We start from the raw sequence: 18,641 nt of genomic DNA, 5'->3' as shown, positions 1-18,641 counted from the left end.
CAGGTCATTATCTCGCAGTTTGGTGGGTTCAAGTCTTGCGTCGGGCTCTGTGCTGTGTTTCCCTCTCTCTCTGCCCCTCCCCCCTCACACTCTCAAAAACAAACATTAAAAGAAGAAATCCACATATAAACGGACCTATGCTGTTCAAGAGTCAACTGAAATATCTTTATGCAGTTGCCAGTTACATAGGATTGCTTGGAGAGCTTTTCCTATAGGGTATGCCTGTGCCCCTTCTCCCCAACACCTGGGGTCTGAGTATCTGGGTAGAGTAGAGCCTAAGCAGGTTTTAAAAGTGATTCTGAAGTGCATCGTGGCCTAGGAAAACCTTTTTAGGTTATCTGGTGGACATTGGGGGTATACGTAATTCTAGGAAAGATTTTTCTAGAGACTGGCATGTAGAACTCAATCGCCATTGGCCACTTTACATATTTTAACATCTTTAAATGATGGAAATATCTTAATATATTTGATAGTAGCTTAAACTATTTTTTAATATAATTAAGCTGTTTGTATTGAGTATACCTTCAAAAGGTATAGAATAGTAATTGATTTTTGATGGATTAAGCCAGATTAAGGCTTTTATATACAGATCATGTTATACGTACAGCTCACTTGTTTGTAATGGCCCCCTGAAGTATTTTTAATCCCCATTTATGTGGAACCGAAGCTCAGGTAAAGTTTACCGTTACAGTAATAAAATCCACTAAATTCAGCCTGAAAGCATTGTGTTGGAGGGATTATATTTCATCAGTGTTTACACCCCTGGTGTTATCAAATGCTGTTGTAAATAGGTACTTCATTTTTGAGCCCCAGGGGTGATGGTACTATACGTAACCACTGTGGGAAGTTGAACACCTACACTATCACAATTTACTGAGAACGCAGACTGGGTGGGGATGATGGTGGAGATACCTCTAGACACAAATAAGTTATAAACAAGGACCAAGTCAATACAAAAGTTTCTTATTAAAAAACTTAGAGGCCAACATTGAAAGCATGGTTTGTACACAACATTTTTGGAAGGACAGAGTACAACCAAATATATTAAAATGGTTTCAATTACCAGCATTGAAACAAAATTAGTGCAAAAGAAAGCCAAATACAATTGCACAGATAGTGGCTCTTGGATCTTGAAAGTGAACTTGATTTGTAACCTCTCCCATTATCCAAGTGAAGAATGAGAGCTTGGGCTTTTGTCTCTGGTTTAGTATGATACATTCAACTCTTCTGTTGCATCTGAGAACGAAATCATACTAGCGTCACAGCAGAAGTGCCCATTTCAGCCAATCTGATGAAAGTGAAACAGCAAGTCACAGCATCAAGGGAACTAATGTATGGATTCCCTATAGCACTGATAGGATCCAACTCATAATTCTCTTAAAGAATAAATAGAAATGCTTGCGGGTTGCATCAGTTCCCCTGGCCACAGTTGTGGCTGTCCGGTTGCTCATCCAGATACCCAGCTTGCAAAATACGCTCAAAATGAATTAGGCTGAAATGAAGATTGAGGGGCTGACCCCTACAAAACAGGTCCAAGGCTTTGGTATGGCTGACTCCTCTCAGTAAACTGCTATCTTGCTACACGTTGCTCAGCTTGAGTTCAGGCTGTGATTGGCGGCTCATTTCAAAAGTTTTGAGACTGTACTGATTGATCTTGGCGTTTTCAAGTTTCGATTTAATGTCCAGTGGCTTTTCAAAAAAGTTTACTAATGACTGTTCAGTCAGAAGTGAAGCTAAAATATGTTCAAGGGAGACAGTCCAGTCCCCTTCTACCTCTTCAGTAAATGTCCGGGAGTCCTGGGGAATCTTCCCAGCGTTGTTGTCTGCAAAAACCGAGTCCTGGTCTGGAGAAAGAGCTGAAGCCCGCAGCTCCTCCCCACCTTCCTGGGAGCAGCTTCCAGAGCTGCTGCTTCTCTGCCCCACTTCCCCAATCTGCAGCAGCAGAGTGGTTACTGTGGCAATGGCTTGATACAACTCGTTTTCTTCTGGATCTTCATGAAACATACTGTACAAAGTTTTACAGAACTGGATAAATTCTCTCTGGAATTAAAAAATACACAGCAACATAACCAGGATAGAAATATAATGTATATATTTTTTAACTTAAAAGTTCTTAGAGAAAACCACATAGTCTTTGAAGCAAATGATAAGATAGTTTGCCTTTCTACTCAGAAAGTACTACCAGTGACTCCAGGGAATTTATAACACAGAAATGGGCTCTTTGTCTATACAGTAACTATTAAGAAAAAATCTGTGCATTCCAGAGGACATGTGCACCCTTTAATCCAAATCAACTTGTAGAAATGGATCCAAAAGCTATAGAGATTTGTTTATAATGATGTTTAAATCTAGGATTTACAACAGAGAGAAAGTTGGAGACTGCTTAAATGTTATGACTAAACAAAATAATGGCTTATTCATCTGATAGGATACCAGGCAGGAACTTAACAGATGTGAAATGACGTAAAACAGCGATGCCTGATGCTTTTTCAAAGTATATACACATTGCGGCTCAAATGGAGAATCTAATGTGATGAAAGGCACTTCTGGTGGGATTTAGCTATACATTTACTCTAGGAATAGGAACATGGTTGAGACCTAACTTAATAATTTGGGAGAGGGGCACCTGGGTGGCTCAGTCAGTTAAGCATCCGACTCTTGATTTCATCTAAGGTCATGATTTCATGGTTTGTGAGATAGAGCCCCACATCAGAGCCTGCTTGGGATCCTTTCTCCTCTGCTCCCCTGCTCACTCTCAAAATTTTTAAAAATAATTTGGGAGAGCTATTCATGATTTTGCAGTAAATGAAAGCAAGGTATTAAAACAAGCCTACTTTTGTTTATAGTTAAAAGTTGACATCCTGTATATCAGAATGTTAGTACCGGTAGCTCTGGGTGATGGGATTTAACTGGCTTTTTAAAAAATGAGGTAGAGTTGACCTGCAGCATTGAAATGTGACTATATCCAAGAGAGAATGAAAATTTGAAAGCAACTCCCCAACAGAGTAGAGCAACCCTTCTGAAGTATTCCAGGATATATGAATGCCATGTGTTCTGTGGTCAAAAGAGACCAAGAAACACTGCATGCTGAATTCCTTCTTGAAGGCTCACAGTCCACATTAGCACCAAAAAGACTGATAATCCTATAATAAAGGGACATTTCCAACTTGAAGCCTACATTTCCCAAACTTTGGGAGGAATCCTTTAAACATTTACCTTTTAGTCACCAGTGTTCAGCTCTGATCCTTTGATTATGGTTTTGGAAGTAGGCCCCAGCTCAACTTTCAAGCTTACCTCTGAACAAACTGGCAAAGTGGTTAATTCTCTGCATAGAATAAGGTTCATACCTGGCTCATTTTGGGCAACTCTTTCTCAGTTTTATCTTTTTCTTTGGCTAAATCTTTAATCATCTGCTTCAGCTGTTTCTGATAATCAACTGCATCACCTTGAGACACAGAAAATACAATATATATTTTAAAACTCAGTGAAAGCAAAAAGGAACATGTAGAATGGGGCAGTGAGGGCAGAATTCCACTAAGTATACACAAACTGAAAACAGATTAGAGAGTCTGTTCTACAACTGACCATGAATGGAGTGTGGTAGCTGCATGACAACCCCTCAAACCTTAGGCAAGAGGAATAAACGTGGTGGTTGGGCCGAGGGGCAGTCCCTCAATACACTGCCACTTGAAAGGTTTCTGGCTTCTGAAAGCAGTGGGCTGTTGATTCACAGTATGAAGGGACTAGGTAAGTCCACTTCTAAGAAGAGCTGTGAAGTTTCTTCTAACAATTGCAGTGTGTGCCTGCAGGGGAATTAATGAAAAGAAGTACATACCATTTGACTTCCCAAAAACCAGCGGTCTTGATGTCGACAACAGAGGATTCTTTAATGGGGACTGGCTGTCTCGATCATTTTCAGTGAGTGCTTAAAACAAAAAAAAAAATTACGTTGAAAAAATTACTGCATGTTAAGCAAAACTGGCCATAATTCAGCTTCTTATGTAATTAAGAACTAAAGGCTAAGCCAATAGCCACCCCTCCCCACCCCCGCACCCTGTGGGCTGCAGTCTTTGCAGGGACTCTGAACTCACCTGTACACCAAGCACTGGATACACAGAGTAAAGAAAACAACAGACCACATAAAGCCTTTTTCTGGATTTACGTAGACAAGATTTTAATTAATGAAATACAAATTCATAGGACATTGCTGATACTGCCCTGGAAAAATGTATGTAGTAAAATCCTATTTTCTAAAACTCAAAATATATGTACGTATATACATACACAGAAATTCTAGAAATACACAAATTTCTGGATGGTGGGATTAGCATTTTAAACTTCATGGCATCTGTTTTCATAGTGAGCATATACTAAGTTTCTAACAAAAACTGAAAAATTGGTGATTACAAAGCATTTTATCATTGCAAGTTTTCTTGAAATATACAAAAATACTCCTAGCAGAATCTTCATTATACTACTGAAAATAGGAAATGGCACAGCCATTTTGAAAAACCATCTGGCAGTTCATCAAAAAGGTAAACACAGAACTACCATTTGACCCAGAAATTCTACCCTTATGTATATACCAAAGAGAAATGAAAACCTACCCACTTAGAAACTTGTACACAAGTTATAGGAGCATTGTTCACAAGAGCCAAGAAGTGGCAATAAACCCAAGTGTTCAATTAATGAGGGGATTAGGACATAATTATCAAATGGAGTATCAAATTCAGTCATGAATAAGCACAGAGACAGGCTATAACATGGATGAACCTTGAAAACTGAGTAAAAGCCACACACAAAATGGCAAATTGCATTATTCCCATTTATAGGAAATACCTAAAACAGGATTCTATAAAGACAAAGCAAAGCAAAATGGATGGGCTGGGAGCAACAGCGAGAGTATGGTCCTTTTTAGGGTGATGAAAATTCCTAAAATTGTGATGATGGTTGTTTAAAGATACTAAAAAACGGGTTTTGTAACTTTAAATGAATGCACTATATGGTATGGGAACCACAGACCAAAAAGCTCTTATAAAAAACAATTCTAGGGGTGCCTGGGTGGCTCAGTGGGTTAAGCCTCTGACTTAATTTCAGCCCAGGTCATGATCTCAGTTTGTGAGATTGAGCCCCGCATCCGGCTCTGTGCTGACAGCACAGAGCCTACTTGGGATTCTCATTCATATTCTCTCTCTCTCTCTCTCTCTCTCTCTCTCTCTCTCTCTCTCCCTCCCTCCCTCCCTCCCTCCCTCCCTCCCTCCCTCCCTCCCCCTCCTTTCTGCCTCTCCCGCATCGAAGTGCACTCACTCTCTCAAAATAAATTAAAAAATTATAAAGAATGAATGGACACAGCAGGATCCTTATATTTACTAGTAAGCCACTCACTGAGAATAAAAGGAAAATTCAGTTGTAATCCAACAAATATCCCCAAGATGGCACCAAAGCCTTGATAAGGTACTCTCCTTCCTACTTGGGAGACATGTTTCTGGGGTTTGGGGGGTGGGAATTGTTTGGGGTTGTTTTAGGTTTGGGGGTTTTATTATAACAGATGTTAAGTCATTTTTCCAGGCTTGCCCAAAAATTCTACACAGTGGTACATGCGAGCATCCACTCACTGAATAGGAGGAAAATCATAATAAACCCTGGATGGTACTTAGGGCAGTCATGATGGAAACAGATTTTTTTAGGTAATAGCTGCTAGAAGATGTCAAGAGGATATTGGGTCTCTAAGAGGTGAAATGTGTACACAAGTCACTAAAAAATTGCTCTAACAGAAGAATAATACAAATATTATGGGAGCATAGAGAGGAATGGTTAATTCAAGAGGAGGATGAGTGTCTAGAAAGGAGACAGGTAAAGAATCAATGAAAAAACTCATTGTTACCTATGCTCCGAAGTATACAATGCATTAAGGGAAAGTAGTAAAGGTTGTTTACAATCTTTAAATGTACTTTCCACTTTCTTAAATGAGGTATCTGAACTCTCAGAAATGTTTCATAAACATTTTTACATTCTGATGCGTAACTTGTAATTCAAGACTATAAATGAAATAAGAGACATTTCTATTAAAGTTTTCATTGTGTCTCGCTTCAAGTATAGCACAAGTTAAAATATCTTGAAGGATTTACATTTGCAGTCTATCTCAAACTTTTATCTTAATGTGGTAGATACCGTCATGACTTCAATAAATGCCACCAGCAGGAAAGTCTGTTCTCTGGCTTCAAGGACTTCATCGTCATCACCACTGCTATCTTTGTCACTTTCTAAATGGGATTCTTGTGGAGGGGAAAAGCTAGTTCTATTGTATCTTAGCTCTGGTGGAAGAGTACATACACTGCTTTCAATACAGTTTGGTTTTCAGATGCAGTTGAGACACTACAGTCATCAAAATAATACCATTCTCCTATTTTTTCTTGCAAAAACAGAATAGTGCCTTCCTAGCCCTCCACAGTGGTTGAAAACAGCAAATTATAGCAGCTAGGACTTGCAATTAATTAGGAATTCCAATATATCCAACCAAGTCTTTGATAGGAAAGCTAAGTAAAGTATCCAACTTGGGTCTCAGATATCTAAGAAAATCACTGAAGGGGCACCTGGGTGGCTCAGTTGGTTAAGCAGCCGGCTTCGGTTCAGATCATGATCTTATGGTTCTGTGAGTCTGAGCTCCGCATCAGGCTCTCTGCTGCCAACACACAGCCCACTTCAGATCCTTTGTCTCCCTCTCCCTCTGTTCCTCCCTTGCTCATCCTCTCTCTCTCAAAAATTAATAAACATTAAAAAAAATTTTTAAATGAAATTAAAAGAAAAACACATGATGTAAACAAGTACTGGATGCTATGATCAAATCCATTTTCCTAGTGGCTTGACAATTTGGGTAATACCAAAGATCTTCAGTACCCAGCTCTTCTAAAAGGTTCACATGCAATATTACAATTTCACAAAAGATGTTTTCGGAGGTGTGTACACCACGTTTTTCATATTTTTCAAAATCCTCTTTTGGTATTTTAAACTCCAGTCAAAAGAAGAGATCTTTCGTCTAGCTTAAGCTATCACCAAAATGAATGTGCATGGTATAATTTCTGATGTCGTTATCAATGCTGCTTAAGTTGTTAAACTAGAATGTAATCTTATCATTTTAGTGTGTCCTGTGAAAAGCTGACCTTTGTAAGTTTGCTTGGTATGTCATCCATTATCAGAATCATCTCAAAGAGACTATATGCATTCTCTGAGAGAAGTTCCTGATCTTAGCTGGATTCATCAATTAGCTCATCTGTTTCCACTTCATTTGGTGAATCCTCTTCATGTGTGCCATTTGAGCCATTTCCATTAATAATTTGGTCCTTAAGGCAGTGTGTCTTTCAGTTTCTTGGATTTTAATAGATCCTTTGACATATTAACACATTCCCAAAAGCAGTAGATTATATAGAGTTTATCATCAGTATTGTTTCTTAGTATAACCATAAGAAAAGGCTAAGCAAAAAGTGGAGAACCAATATGGTGGGTGTAACTTGGGTGCCAGACTTTTCTCTTAGGCAAACCATGGTCGTCACATGTTCCATTGTCTTTGGTCCTGTTGATGTTAATTTCACACACATAACATCCATTTCACAATACTGCTAAGGTTTTTATCCACAGTGACTACAGTATGAAATCTGTGATTGTATATGTCCATTCCTATCATCTGCCAATACTCTTGACAAAGCAGACAATGTCATACAAAGATCTTGTGTATTTCTAATTGTACTGCATAGGTTTAGAAAGGGGATCCATTCTAAGTAAACAAACTTCAAAGATACATTCTTTTACCATAAGTGATGAAATAAAATATTTTGTCAAGTAACAAAATGGATCTAATGGTACTGAAATGTTAGAATACTTAGGATTTTTTTTTTTTAACGTTTATTTATTTTTGAGAGAGGGAGACAAGAGAGACAGAGCGTGAGTGTGGGAGGGCCAGAGAGAGGGAGACAATCGAAAGCAGGCTCCAGGCTCTGAGCTGTCAGCACAGAGCCCAACGCGTGGCTCGAACTCACAGACTATGAGATCATGACCTGAGCCGAAGTCGGAGGCCCAACCAACTGAGCCACCCAGGTGCCCCAGGACTTCTTAATATTAGTTATCATACCACTATTTATATTGAAATGGTTACATGCAATTCCTGATTAGGACTTTTAAATAATGATCTCTTCAAAACAGGCTGCCACTATTACTGAAAACTGAACAAAAGGTGGAAGCAAGTGTCATTACCGAGAATTTGAATGTTCAAGTGTTTTTTATTTTATGTAAAGCATGAAACATCACACAGCTTCACCCTTACTGACAAATGTATTACTGAATTTTTTTTGGCTAATATGACTGGATTTTGACCCCTTTTAAAAATTTTTTATATCAAATATTCTAAAATAACAAAGCTTTTCCTCTTTTGTACACAGATACTGCTATATTTGTCTACAGTTAGGTTTCAGATTTCAAATTCTAACACTGACTATCACTGAGAAGCATTGCTAACATCATTCTTGGTTGAATTTTTGCTTTGAATCCATACTTTGTTGCTACATGTTAATATATTTTCAAGTGTGCTTTCAATTTTCAATTAAGTTCATTCAGGTCTTCAACTTGAAATCCTTTTTAAAATAACCATCTTTAACCAAATGGCAAATTGGAATTATCTGTAAGATTTTTCCTTTTAACTCCACTTCTTTACAAAACCCTTTCTTTGGACAGCAAATTCACTTGTGTGTATAAGTCCTCAAAAAGAAACCTATTTCTTCACGTAAAGCTGAACACAAGACTGGAGCAGCTCAAATTCTATTGGATTTAACACTTTAAGATCATTTAATGTGGATCCAGACCAGCAGGACCCCCAGGGGAGAGCTGCTCTGCAAACATAACGTATTCCCTGAATCTTGGCATCTCTAGGAGCTGGGGGCATAAGCTGCCCCCTCACTATGCTCCTTTACAGAAAGCCTCCAGTGTCTCATTTGTTTGTGCTCATTTACCATTTCCAATAGAGCATTCTTGGTAGCTTGCTTTGATGCTTCTAACGAATCTGATGTTCCAGAAAATGGTCTTCTGGAAGTCCAATTAGTATAATTCACTGAGCAAAATGACCAATATCTGTAGATTTATCAGTCTGCAATGAAAACTCCCAATTTAATAATCTTCTGGAATACTGTTCATCTGTACGTCACCTGATAAGGCATCAAATCATCTGGACTATTTCTCTTCTATTTCCTCTGCTAAACAAACAGTGTTGTAATCACTATAGAGCCAATAAAGGGAGCTCTTCTGGAACTGAGACCCTGGGCTTAGCACTTTCTTGCTTCCTGAGTTGCATCAGATACCTTTGTAAGCGAGCTCACAAAATCCCTTTGCCTCCCATAATACCCTTGCAAAGTTACAAGCAAGAGCTCTGCACAAGGTGGGTGTGTAGGGCCCAGGGGCTGTTGTGCTTTGTTTGGTACCATGCCTCCCTCATCTGGCAAATGAGGCCTTACTCTCTGAGGGTACAAATTCAAACTTGCAATCCTCAGTATACCTCCTCCTAATTAACAAGACTCTTCTTTTACCTCCCTAGTGTGTGTGTTCCACCTTTACTCAAAAAGTTATGATGGGAAGTATGTGTTAAAATTAAATTTAAATTAAAAATACCTCAATGTATTGTGGATCTTTATGGCCTTAACAAATTGATACCTAAATAGGTTTTAGGTTGTCTGCATTATTAAGACTTTTATTTCTTTGTGTCAAAAATTCCAATGTTAAATATAGGTAAGCGAAATAACATATATCAAATCTCAATTTGCACTTAATTAAAAATTTTAAATTTGGAGTCATATAATATAAATGTTACAATCCCATACATTCAAAAAGTTTTTGAAAAGTTGATTTTCAAAAGCCATGAAGGTCTACAAATGTCTTTTAATGAACTAATAATTAAAACATGGCTTTTGGAAATAAACAATTTTGAAACAAGTTCAATATGAAGCTAGATCAACAATCAAATATCAGCCTCAAATGATAATATCAAAAACCAGTAAGTTTAAAGATATATTACACTATGATCAAATGGGATTTATTCCCAGGATGCAAGGGCAGCTTAATGTTCCCAAATCAACATGATACATCCTATCAACAAGAGAAAGTATAAAAACCATATGATAATTTCAATAGTTGCAGAAAAAGCATTTGACAGAGTACAATATCCATTCATAATAAGAACTCTCAACTAGACCTAAAGTAGGTCTAGAGGGAACATACTTCAGCATAATAAAGGCCTTATGAAAATATGAAAAACCCACAGCTAACATCATACTCTGGGGAAACACTAAGAGTTTTTCCCCCAAGGTCAGGGAAAAAACAAGGATGTCCACTCTCACGACTTTTACAACATAGTACTGGAAGTTCTAGCCACAGCAATCAAAAACAAAGAAATAAAAGGCATCCAAATCGGTAAGGATGAATTCAAATTTTCACTATGTTTAGACGATATCATACTATATAGAGAAAACCCCAAAGGCCACCAAAAAACTACTAGAACTGAAAAATGAATTCGGTAAAGTCACAGGATACAAAATCAGTATACAGAAATCTGCATTCCTATACATTGATAATAAAGCAGCAGAAAGTGAAATTAAGAAAACAATCCCCAGACCCGGGACCCAGAGCAGCTCACAGGTGGTAAACAATAGCTCTTCAAGTCTGCAATAAAAAATGGCCTCCAATAAACCTACATTGCAAAAAATGAGAAAGAGAACGGAAAGAGTAAAAAAGAAGAGGCAGGGCCTGAAGAATTTGTGATGAGAATAGTACTGGGCCGACGTGTAGTGAACAGGAAAGTGGAGTACTTCCTGAAGGGGAAGGGATCTACAGATGCTGACAATACTTGGGAACCTGCAGAAAATTTAGATTGTCCAGAGTTAACTGAAGCATTTCTTAATTCTCAAAAGCTGGTAAAGAAAAAGATGGCACAAAAAGAAAATCTTTATCTGACAGGGAATCTGATGATAGCAAGTCAAAGAAGAGAAGAGATGCTTTTGCCAAAGGTCTTGATCCCAAATGAATAATTGGTGCCACAGACAGCAGTGGAGATTTCATGTTTCTCATGAAATGGAAAGATTCAGATGAGGCAGGCTTGGTGCTGGCAAAAGAGGCAAATATGAAGTGTCCTCAGATTGTAATTGCTTTTTATGAAGACAGACTAACTTGGCATTCTTGTCCAGGAGATAAGCTCAGTAACTGTTTGCATTGTTTTTTATATACATTTATACATATGTAAAATCCGGGTCTTGGTTTTTTGATTTATTAGTGTGAAGAAATAACATTCTAATGAAAATCAAGTTTCACATGTTTGTTTTGAAGTAGTATTGGGGGGAGTTGTTGGGGGTTTTCCATCTATACCACTGGGTATTCTGGGCAAATGAAAGCTTCCTTTATCAGAAAGGAATATTTAAGAATATGGTATATTATCCCCCTGCTTTAGACAACACATTTTCTAAATGTTGGGGGAAGTCTTCATAGTTGTTACTCAATCAGAACTTTTTGTTAACTCCTATATGCCTACCACTCTGGGTTTTTTTTGTTTATTTGGGTTTTTTTTGTGTGTGTGTATACTTAAAATACATATGTAAATGGTTTTCTTTTTTTTTTTTTTCCTTCCTTTTTTTAACATTCCCCAAAATAAAAACAGCATTTTATAACCATGGATAAGCTCATGTTTCTGGGATGCCATCATTTTTAGCAACCTAAGAAATAAATTGTTTAAATTGACATTTTTCCTGAAGCCTTAACCTTTAAAATTTTGTAATTAATTGTGCCGTTTTAAAAAAAAATGTAAGCAATTTAAATGGGACAATTTGAAAAGCCATATCAGAATCCATATCTACATTCATACAAATGCAAGTTTATTTGCAAGATCCCTGAAAGGAAAATTTTATCACTACCAACAGTTCCCCACCCAATGAGAAAACTAGACAAGTCCTGGTGTGTTTTAATTAATTAAGCTAAACTTAGTTAAGTGAACATTTAAAGCTTCCTTCTAGTGACCTTTTCCTTTTCAAGAAATTGAAATCCCTGTGCTGTACTAAGTGGTCATGATTCATGGAATCTTTAACACTTCGTTCATGGAAACCTAATCATAATCAGATGGTTAGAGATGTTGGCAATTTAGCACCTTCTGGAATAAATGGGGGGACAAACGTCTGTAATCTAAATTCTTGACCTGTGTGTTTCGTCTTTACCCCAACTCATTCCTTACATGTAAGCTTAATCGTCTCAGTATTTGAGTTACTGGTTCAGCAGAAACCAGGAGAAGCAGTACCTTTGTAGTCAGAATGTTATCCAACTGTATATTGTTTACTTTATTGTAAATACTGGTAAACAGTGGTCAATAAATAGTTTTATATGCCTTAAAAAAAAAAAAAGGAAAACAATCTCATTTACAATTGCATCAAAAATAAAAAGATACCTAGGAATAAATGTAACCAAGGAGGTGAAAGACTGGTACGCTGAAAACTATAAAACATTGATGAAAAAAATTTAAAACACAAAGAAATGGAAAGACATTCCATGCTCATAGGCTAGAAGAACAAATATTGTTAAAATGTCCATACTACCCAAAGCAATCTACAGATTTAATGCAATCCCTATCAAAATACCAACAGCGTTTTTCACAGAACTGGAACAAACAATCTTAAAATGTGTATGGAACCATAAATGACCCTGAACAACTAAAGCAATCTTGAAAAAGAAAAACTGGAGGTACCCAATTGCAGATTTCAAGTTATAGTACAAAGCTATAGTAATCAAAATAGTATGGTACTGGCACAAAAACAGACACATAGGTCAATGGACAGAATAGAAAATCCAGAAATAAACCCACAATTATATGGTCGATTAATCTTCAACAAACGAGGAAAGAATATCCAATGGGAAAAAGACAGTCTCTTCAACAAATGGTGTTGGGCAAACTGGACTATTTTCTTTCACCATACACAAAAATAAACTCAAAATGGATTAAAGACCTACAAGTGAGACATGAAACCATAAAAATCCTTGAAGATAGCACAGGCAGTAATTTCTCTGACGTCAGCCATAGAAACATTTTTCTAGATATGTATCCTCAGGCAAGGGAAACAAAAGCAGAAATAAACTGTTAGACTACATCAAAATAAAAAACTTCTGCACAGCAAAGGAAACAATCAGCAAAAACAACAAAACAAAAGGCAACTTATGGAATGGGAGAAGATATTTGCAAATGATGTAGCTGATAAAGGGTAAGTATCCAAAATATATAAAGAACTTACACAGCACCCAAAAAACAAATAATCCATTAAAAATGGGCATAAGAAATGAACAGAAATTTCTCCAATGAAGACATCCAGATGGCGAACAGACACATCAAAAGGTGCTCAACATCATCATCATCATCAGGGAAATACAAATCAAACCTATAATGAGCTACCACCTCACATCTGTCAGAATGGCTAAAATCGACAACACAAGAAACAAGTGTTGATGAGGATGTGAAGAAAAAGGAAAGCTTGTGCACTGTTGGTGGGAATGCAAACTGGTGCAGCCACTGTGGAAAACAGTATGGTGGTTCGTCAAAAAATTAAAAATAGAACTATGATCCAGTAATCACACTGCTGGGCATGTACCCTGAAAATACAGCAACACTAATTCAAAGGGATACATGCACCCCTATGGTATAGCAGCATTATCGACAACAACCAAATTATGGAAGCAACCCAAATGACCCCTGACTGATGAATGGATAAAGATGTGGTATATATACACAATGGAATATTACTCAGCTATAAGAAAGAATGAAATCTTGCCATTTCAACAACATGGATGGAGTTAGAGAGTATAATACTAAGTGAAATAAGTCTGTCAGAGAAAGACAAGTACCATATGATTTCACTCATATGTGGAATTTAAGAAACAAAACAAACAAGCAAAGGGGGAAAAAAAGAGAAAACCAACAGACTCTTAACTATAGAGAACAAACTCATGGGTGCCAGGAGTGGGGGAGGGAGATGGGTGAAATCTGTGATGGGGATTAAGGAGTGCACTTGTTGTGATGAGCACTGAGTAATGTATAGAAGTGTTGAATCACTATATTGTACACCTGAAACTAAAAACCCTATGTTAACTATACTGCAATAAAAATAAAACACTTAAAAGATATTTAAAAAATGAGAACTCCATCATGACTATCTTTGCAACTTTTCTGTAAATTTAAAATTATCCCAAAATAAAATGCTTATTTAAAAATTAAGATGAAATAAATGAATGAAATACAATCAATCACATGTCCTATTTAGCAATACTAGATACAGATGATTGTGAAAAGAGTGACAGCGATGATAATAAGGGAATAATTATGCACGTCTTCTATGTTAGTAGGAATACGTTTGTGAAAAATAAAGGCAAATTCAAGAACAAAAGTCACTAACTTATACTGGCATAAAAGGCAAAAAACTTCACTGATGCTAAGCCATTTGCAGTAAAATAATAATGAGCCTGTGGGGAGGTGGAGGAGGAGCTGGGTGGCTGCTACAGAATGTTCCCTGGGGATACTGTAGAGCATATATTATATGCCAGTTCAGTAATGGCTCAATTCAGGAAGTGTACCCAAAAACCCCACAAATTATGTCCACCCACATTTCCAACTTTTGTAGAGGTGTTAGTTGTAAAAGGCACCAGGATCTCATGGCCCTAAAAATTCCCTTCCTAGTCTCCCTCGTTGGGAAGTCCTGTCAGAGCCCCATCCAACACCAGAACCATATGGCCCTGGGTCCAGAAACCATCTTGGCATTACTAACCCACCTCTATGAGTTTCAAAGATCCAAGGAATACCTTACGGTTAAAGCCACGTAATACCTCATAGGTATCAAAACTGATTTCTTTGTTACTGGTTACCACTGCTTAAACTTGAGAGAAGCGGGGTCTTACCTGCTGGAAAAATGATACGGTCCTTCAAAAGAGTAGGCTAAAATAACCATCTATTAAGGCAACCAGGGTCTGCTGCCCCACACATTTCACAGACCAGCAGTTCCCAGCATGTTGTCTTCAGAACTAGTGAGTCGGAAACTCTGGAGCGGGGCCCAGGAACCAGTGTTTTAACAAGCCCTCCAGCTGATTCTGATGCATGCTGAAGTTTGGGAACCACTACCATAGGCCATACAGTACAGTACTGAAAATCTGTTACCAGTAACCCCAAACTAGAAACATCTGTGGACTCAAGTCTAAATGAAATTTTAAATGAGAACTTCAGAGTCATGCCCAAAGCTTCTTTGTGTCAAAGCAGAACAGAGCCTAAATTTTTTCCTTAGTATTTCTTACCTGGAGGGATATGAAGTCTATATAACAGCTTAATTTTCTCATTCATTTCTCCATTATACATAACATCTGCAAAAACAGAAAAGAGACTGAGTATATGCAAATGGTTAAAGTACATTTGTCATGACACAAACTCACTGTGGGGAGAGAACTTAGTAAGGTCAATACTTGTTGACCCAATACCTCGTTGCCGCTACCCCCAGACACACTATGTTTGAAATGAAAATGTAAAAGGTAGCGATTGGTCACTATTGACCGGTAAGATAACCTCGTGAACTTTGGCCTCATACAGTCTGAAAGATTTTAACTTTTTGTGCAAGACTTAGGAACGTGGCTCCTAACAGGCCACCACCACACCCTGGGTACCGGAGGAAAACAAGGGCAATGACCTTGTATGTTGACAGTGTGGGCCCTTCTCACCCTCCTTAAGGAAGCATAAAATTAGACATGAGAGGAGCCTGCAGAGTGGTTTCTAAAATCACAAAATCATGTCAGGCCCGTGCCCAAATACATTTCATCGTGTGGTCTGCCTGCTCCACAGTCCACCTTGTCTTGTGTTCATGGACTCCCATCCCAAATTAACTTGCCACGGTGAAGACCCACAGAGTCCTACCAAGACAGCTCACAAATGCTTTGAATTCGATCAGATGATCCATGTTGTCATCCAGGAGCCTGAAAGTCCTTTCAGCGAGGATCTCCGTGTGGGCCCCACAGGTCCAGGGCGAGACAAGCTGAAACAGGTGTGTAAACTGCCGGACGTCTATGCGGTACTGCTCTGCATAGGGCCTGCTGGGGTCGTGGCGTGGGGCCACCGGCCTGGGCTGCTCCCAGTAGCAGCTCATCATGTGTTCTCTCTTAAAACAAGAGAGAGGGATCTTTGAGAGATGGTGGTCCCTGGAGGAGCCGGCATGCTTACAAGCCACGGTCCACACAGCCCTCTCTCAGGACTCACCTGGCCTTGGAAAATATGTATTGAATAAGCAATATTATAACACAAGTGAAAACAATTAAAGCACTTGCAATCTCATTACTCTAACCAGACGTGCAAAACATTTCCCTTGTTACCTTCTTGTACTTCTTACCCACATGAATATGTAATTTTGACCTCTTTTTCTAAGGTTACTTTTTTCATGGTAGCAAACTACACCTAACAAAATTTACGGTTTTAACCATTTTAACCATTTTTTCAGTGTGTACTTTAGCTGCCATAGTGTTAATTCTAGGAGACCTAATTTTTATTCTATTGTCTCATAAAATCACACCTGAAAAACGACAAAGCGCTAACTAAACAAGTCTACAGAATACAGCAGAAACCAGTAGCATGGGTTGCCTGTCAGGAGGGAAAACGGGTGGGGACCCCAATGTAGAACCAAGTCCTTTTACTGCATATTTGCTTACAGGTTTTGAATTTTGAACCAAATGACTATATTAATTCAAAAAAACCAGGAAAAAAAAAGGGACTCAAAGTCTTAGGACTATACCAACAACTACAGCAATCAAAACTGGCCCTGTCCCTGAGGCTCGCCTCTTTAGGACCATCTTTTACACCCATACTAAATCACCTCCTGGGGCATCTCGACTCATAGAAATGGCTCCCAGTGACTGCAGGGTTCTTCACAATTTCACTGCCCTCCACCTGTAAGAGTGGCACAGACACAAGTGTGGATGCTGTAATACGCAAGCACGTATCCTTGGATGAAAACCAAAATGCCATTTCTAATTTTACTGTTGTGTTGGTTGGCAGCCGAATTCTTCAAATAGTCTTTGTAGAATTGTGAAAGATGCCACAGGAACTTTTCAGTGTGAAACAAAGGTCTAATGAATTTCCATTCCTAAAAGCCCCAGACATACAATGAAATTCCATGTACATTTGTGCATCCTGTGATGCTAAACACCCACAGAATCCTGCCAAGAAAACAATTACAATAAGCAAACCAAGGACTTGGCACTGTTGGACCTCATTAGTGGAACTGAATTTTGAAAAAATCAAAAACACTTTAGCAATACAGGCTACAGTTTGGTTTGTGTATCCCTGAGGAACTCATCCTACAGAAACTGCAGCACCGGTGTCCAGATAAAGGCACAGATTGCTCAGGGCAGCAGTTTATAAAGCAGCAAAAAACTGGAAACTTCAATGCCTCTCGATAGGTAAATGGTTAAGTAAATTATGGTTCAACCCTACGGTGAAACTGTACAGCTATTTTAAAAAATTTTTTAATGTTTTTATTTATGTTTGAGAGAGACAGAGACAGTGTGAGTGGGGGAGGGGGAGAGAGGGAGACACAGACTCTGAAACAGGTTCCAGACTCTGAGCTGTCAGCACAGAGCCCAATGTGGGGCTCGCATTCACGAACTGTGAGATCATGACCCGAGCTGGTGGGACGCTAAACTGACCCACCCATGTTCCCTGAAACTGTACAGCTATTTTTTACATGAGAAAAGATCTGTATATATTATCTATAAACATATCCATGATAAAAAAACTGCAGGCTAACATGTAGCATAATCTGTTATGTGCGGAAAAAAATGTGTGTGTGTGTGTGTGTGTGTGTGTGTGTGAGAGAGAGAGAGAGAGAGAGAGAGAGAGAGAGAGAGAGAGAGAGAAAGACATAGTATAAAAGGGGAAAAAAAATCAGGAAAGATACTCACCAATTTGTTAATAGGAATTACCTGTACAAGGGTAGGACTGCAGGTGGAGACAGGATGAGACCCTTTCATTTTTGCTTAAAAGTTTCTTTTTTTTTTTTATGGGAAGAATAGGTATAATTTTATTTTCTTTGTTTTGTGATTTTTAATTAAAAGTTGAAAATAAGTCTTAACCAGAATGTGGAAGCAAGCAAAATATTAAAGAGACCAAATAAACTTTTAAAAATTTATTTTGAGTAAGAAAGAGCAAGAGCAAGGTGGGGGGGGTGGGCAGAGAGCGGGGGGAGGGAGAATCTCAAGCAGACTCTATGCTGCCAGTGCAAAGCCCACTATGGGGCTCAAACCCACAAATCAGGAGATCATGACCTGAGCCAAAATTAAAAGTCATACACTTAACCAACTGAGCTACCCAGGTGCCCCCAAATATTATTAAACAGCCTGATAATTCATTCAAGAGTGAATGAATTTAACAGATCATTAATAACAGCAGGTTTATGGAATACATAAATAACTGTTTTTCAGGTCTTTGGTGTTTCCAGAAATATTCTGTGACACCAAGTTTGTATTATATTGTTCACATCTTACTGGGGTAAGATTAATGATACTATTCTCAATTTGAGAGAATAGGAGACAGACATCACAAATCTGAATTT

At 38.2% G+C, this 18,641-nt stretch overlaps 1 protein-coding gene and 1 pseudogene across 3 annotated transcripts in view; one reads left to right on the top strand and one right to left on the bottom strand.

Moving 5' to 3' along the window:
• Positions 1-946: 946 nt before the first annotated feature.
• The window catches only part of TBC1D8 (TBC1 domain family member 8), a 111,865-nt gene continuing 94,170 nt past the window's right edge, over positions 947-18,641 (bottom strand). For all 3 annotated transcript variants that reach the window (XM_042981164.1, XM_042981165.1, XM_042981166.1), the window contains exons 16-20: positions 15,956-16,196; positions 15,346-15,411; positions 3,836-3,925; positions 3,348-3,445; positions 947-2,040 (exon numbers count right to left, since the gene is read on the bottom strand). In XM_042981164.1, the coding sequence (XP_042837098.1) occupies positions 1,579-2,040; positions 3,348-3,445; positions 3,836-3,925; positions 15,346-15,411; positions 15,956-16,196 (957 nt within the window). In that variant the 3' untranslated portion in view covers positions 947-1,578. The remainder of the gene's footprint in view (positions 2,041-3,347; positions 3,446-3,835; positions 3,926-15,345; positions 15,412-15,955; positions 16,197-18,641) is intronic.
• Positions 10,515-14,880, top strand: LOC122236914 (annotated as a pseudogene).

The sequence above is a fragment of the Panthera tigris genome, chromosome A3, assembly GCF_018350195.1.
Source record: "Panthera tigris isolate Pti1 chromosome A3, P.tigris_Pti1_mat1.1, whole genome shotgun sequence".
NCBI lineage: Eukaryota > Metazoa > Chordata > Mammalia > Carnivora > Felidae > Panthera > Panthera tigris.
The sequence above is the reverse complement of the archived record's forward strand: the minus strand, read 5'-3'. Positions and strand labels throughout refer to the sequence as shown.